Source organism: Sinocyclocheilus anshuiensis, unplaced genomic scaffold (genome assembly GCF_001515605.1).
Source record: "Sinocyclocheilus anshuiensis isolate Anshui unplaced genomic scaffold, SAMN03320099.WGS_v1.1 scaffold1090, whole genome shotgun sequence".
NCBI classification, from domain to species: domain Eukaryota; kingdom Metazoa; phylum Chordata; class Actinopteri; order Cypriniformes; family Cyprinidae; genus Sinocyclocheilus; species Sinocyclocheilus anshuiensis.
This window is the reverse complement of record NW_015537993.1, coordinates 304,614-309,184: the sequence shown is the minus strand read 5'-3', so window position 1 is coordinate 309,184 and position 4,571 is coordinate 304,614. Positions and strand designations below refer to the sequence as shown.

At 37.1% G+C, this 4,571-nt stretch overlaps 1 protein-coding gene across 3 annotated transcripts in view; it reads right to left on the bottom strand.

Moving 5' to 3' along the window:
• The window catches only part of LOC107675194 (abl interactor 1), a 69,248-nt gene that overhangs the window by 3,091 nt on the left and 61,586 nt on the right, over window positions 1-4,571 (bottom strand). For 2 of the 3 annotated variants that reach the window (XM_016469460.1, XM_016469469.1), the window contains 2 exons: window positions 3,744-3,938; window positions 1,994-2,080 (listed from right to left, as the gene is read on the bottom strand). In XM_016469460.1, coding sequence (XP_016324946.1) covers window positions 1,994-2,080; window positions 3,744-3,938 — 282 coding nt within the window. The remainder of the gene's footprint in view (window positions 1-1,993; window positions 2,081-3,743; window positions 3,939-4,571) is intronic. The other variant, XM_016469476.1, reaches the window with a different exon arrangement.

The following is a 4,571-nucleotide window of genomic DNA, read 5'->3' as shown; positions in this document are numbered from 1 at the left end:
CACACACACACACACACACACACACATCTATGGATCTAGGGAGATCACTGTATATGTATGGAGCTATTCACAGATATGAAAACTTAAGAGGATTTAAATGGAACAGAATTGAATTCAATATCCAAAAGACAGCAATACTATGAAATCATTCCTCAGTAAACGACATAATACACAGTACACACTCAAACTAGAAAAAGGTGCTTGTGGGTCCGTGGAAAATTTGTATGAAGAAAAAAACAAACAAACAAACAAAAAAAAAGTCATAGAATTGTTAACCGTTAAAATGTTAAGTTTAAATAAACCATTTTTTTTTGGACAATATTTAAAAAAAAAATTTTTATTTCATATTTTCATTTTATATTGCTTTCTAAAGTCTGGTGGGAAATCATGAGATTATTTTGTTCTACTGGCAGAAGAGTTATTATTAACTAAAACTAAAACTATTAAAAATAGTTTTTGTTAACAAAAAATGCTGAAATAGAACTATTAGATGAAAAAAATAAACTCAAATGAATTAGAAATATTTCCTTGTCCACTAGTTATAGTAGTTAATCTAGTGAAGCTATAAATAAATGCATAAATAAATAAATAAATAAATCTTTAAAATAAACTTATAAAAAAAGACAAAAGCATACAACAAAACTACACAAAACTATTAAAATTCAATTAAGATGAAAACTGCACATATAAAAATAAAAGCTAATTATAAAAATATTATAATAGTATATCAATGATAATAAAACAACACTGATTGACATTTTTTATTATTTTGTTTTAAAGGTATACAATGTTAACAGTAGGTTAAATATATATATTTATTTATTTTTTTTTTTTTTTCTTCCAGATAATATTTAATTAATTTGCTTTGGCCTGAGTACAGTGACATGATAAAAACAATAATGAATATAATAAAATAATAATTAAGAATTATGTATAATTATTAAACCAATTTAACCAATAAAACAATAATAATAATAATAATAATAATGTTATTATTGTTGTTATTACGTCTAAACTTTTCTCACAAAATATCAATGGATATTTATATTTTAAAATATTTAGCAGACTTAATATTTGGGGGCACATAAAACCAATATGAACTGTACTTGATCAAATAATCACTTCCTGTCAATATGGCTGGTTCCTGGCCAGAAAAAGAAGTTGATCAGACTTTGTGTTCAGTCAAAGGTCTGTGTGAGAGGACCTCAACAAAAACTCATCACGATACCAGAACGCATCACGAGAGGGCAGCAAAAACCACTTTGTGCTTTTATGACAAAACCTACAATGACGGCTTCTTCTTAAACCGATCCACCTTTCTGAGAAATAAAGTGCACTCAAAGTGCATGTTTTGCTGCAACTCGACACACGTTGTTCATGCAACCCTGTATTATATACATCACCGTCAGCAGAATGCGAGGTAACCGATGCTGCTCTGATCACTGGCAAAACACTGGGCCAGTTAAAAGCTTTCTATTCTTCCCATGATGCATCAGTGTGGTTTAGCCCTACCTAAAGCTGGCTGGGTATTAATCAAACACAAAGCCGTACACAAATGTAGCCCAATGAATGAATGAAAGAGTATCTAATATCAAGTCTATAAACGAGACATGCTTTATCGCCATTGAATCCCACTGTAATCCAGAATGTAGAACATGTGCAAATTAGAAAAAAAAAAACCTTTTAAGAAATCTTTCTCCAAACAGTCTATTAAGCCTCTTTTAGGTTCCATAAAGCAATACACGCTTATGTAAATGTGTGACACTGTTTTGCAGGCTTTAGGCGTTAGGAAAGGCTTTATTGTAGTGTATTGTTTGAATTGTATTGAATGAACAATGGCAATACGAGTGCACTTTGACCTGCAGAATGAACAATGTTTACTACAGCACAAACAGATAGATGGAAATGGAGATGGGGGCAGCATGCAGCAAACCGCAAACACATCTACATGCTGGGGTGAGAAACGTTGGCGAAACGTGGCCGTCAGACTTACTGTTTTCCTGTACTCTGGCCACAAAGCCTGTGAGAGGGATCTGTGGGGTGAGCTGAGGCATGGGTGGAGGAGGAGGGGCCATAGACACTGAACACCACCCGTCACAAACACAAGCACACAGCAAAGACCAGGAGGAAGGAGAGGAAAGCAGGGAGAGAGAGAGAGAGAGAGAAAAACGTCAGTCCCACATGAGAAAGGCGGGGGAATTGTAATCTTGTAGAAATAGGAACCTTATAGACATAGAAAGACTGAAAATGACATTCTCTCTGGCGATTCGATCTCGAATAACAGCAGCGTTTCCATAACTTCTGACCAGTTTATTTCGACAACATTTCTGGTTGTTCATAATGGACTGAAAAAGGATTTTAAGGATGAATGGAAAAGGATTTTAAATCATTTTATAGAGATAATTATTATATCACAACGAGTGATTTCTAGTGACAGTGTTTTAGTATCACTGAGATACTATTATAGTTTTTAATATTTTGAATTAGATTTTATTTTCTTTTGTTAATTTTAGTTAATGTTTTTTTTAGTTTTTAAATGTTTTTAAACATGTCTATATAGTTTTTACTATTTTTTTTTATTTCAGCTTTCTGTGAAACAAAAGCAAAACTAATGTTTCACCGTGTCTATACTGGACGGGTGCGGCGCGACAAAATACGTGACGTGACGTGACGTGGCCAAGTATGGTGACCCATACTAGGAATTAGTGCTCTGCATTTATCCCATCCAAAGTGCACACACACAGCAGTGAACACACACACACCGTGAACACACACCCGGAGCAGTGGGCAGCCATTTTTTTGCTGCGGCGCCCGGGGAGCAGTTGGGGGTTCGGTGCCTTGCTCAAGGGCACCTCAGTCGTGGTATTGAAGGTGGGAGAGAGCGCTGTACATTCACTCCCCCCACCTACAATCCCTGCCGGTACGAGACTCGAACCCGCAACCTTTGGGTTACGAGTCCGACTCTCTAACCATTAGGCCACGACTTCCCGTGATATTATAGAACTCATTATAATCAGTGATGCTGTCTTCACTGGATGCGACGCGGCGCGACATGACAAATCCCCGAAAGAAAACTGCTGCTGCGTTCTTGTGTGTGTATGTATTTTTTTTCTTTTTTCTGTTTCAAGATACTTTGATGAATAGAAAGTAAAAAAAAAAAACACATTCATTTGAAATCGAATGATTATGTAACACTATGAATAAATATTTACTGTCACTTTTGATTTCTTTTGATCCTTCCTGAATTCAAATTATCAATTGTTTTAAGAAAAAGAATCGTATTGACCTCAAACTTTTAAACATCATCAGTAATGTTTTAGTAATACTCTCTCATTCATGTCTGATGCCGATATGACGCTCATTCACTCTAATGCTTCCGGACATCTGAAAGTGAGATTTAAAATCTCAGCTTTAATGCGAAGATGACAATAAATCTCCATTCATAAGCAGGTGGCCACAGGCCCGGTGCTCTCAATGCTCATAAAGCTGAGGCTTTTGCGGTCTTAATGGCATTAGTGTGTACGGCCGCACACCAGTGTGTAGAGACAGGCTGTTCCCTTCATCGCAGACAGGATGCGCCTAAAAATACCTGGGTATTATGACGCTTAGATATGGCTTTCACCTAGCCAGGGCTGAATTTAAAGGAATGAAACTGTGGCGAAGGAACTCCAGATGTGATTATATTGGCTGTGAGTTTGTACAGTGCGTGTCTGTATATTTGTGCTTCATTCTCCGTCTCTTACTTGCGATTGTGCCACCGTTAACGTGCGGCTGCTGCAGGGAGAACTGGGAAGAGATGGATGGCGCTCGGCGGTATGTACCCGTGGCAGAAACCGTGGAGACGGAGGAGGTGGTGGAGCTGTGTCGGGAGATCTGTCGAGATATCGTGCCGAACTGCGACATGGGGATGGGCCCGAGACCTGGCCCAGCAGCCACAGCTGTTCGTTCCCAGAGAAGAAGGTAGAAAGACAAGAGAAAATCCAGATGAGAGCAGTGAATGACATGCATACAGCAGACAAGAAAAGCTTCCTAAGATTGAATAGTTTAACTAATAGGTAGAAGAGTGACTCAAACATATCAGGCACATTTCCAGGTCATATTTCATACATTTTTGGCAAAAAAAAGTGAAGTGTTTTTCTCAAGCCAACAAAGCATTTTTCTTGTATCAGCAAAACATTCTTGACATTCTTTTCATGAAAATTAAGCAAATATTTTTCTTTCTGAACACTTACTGTAAGGCAACCCCCCCTCCCAAATTATAAGTAATTATATTCGTTTTTTATTACTATGATATAAAACTTTTTAATTTTTTTATTGTTACAGTAGTGAGACTGAAAAAAAAATTCTCGATATTTACACGGGTCCTACTTCTTGCCTTATCGTAAGCCTTCTTTCGTTCTGCAGACGTTTTCCTCTTTTGCTTTTTATCCACCAATCTCTATCTTTCTGTCGCTTGGCTCGCTAATGTCCGTCCCGTGCACTGAACGCTCTCTCCTTCACATCATGAGTAGACACGCCCCTTATTGCTGATTGGCTACAAGTTTGTTTTGCTATTTGGCCCGAATAAGTTT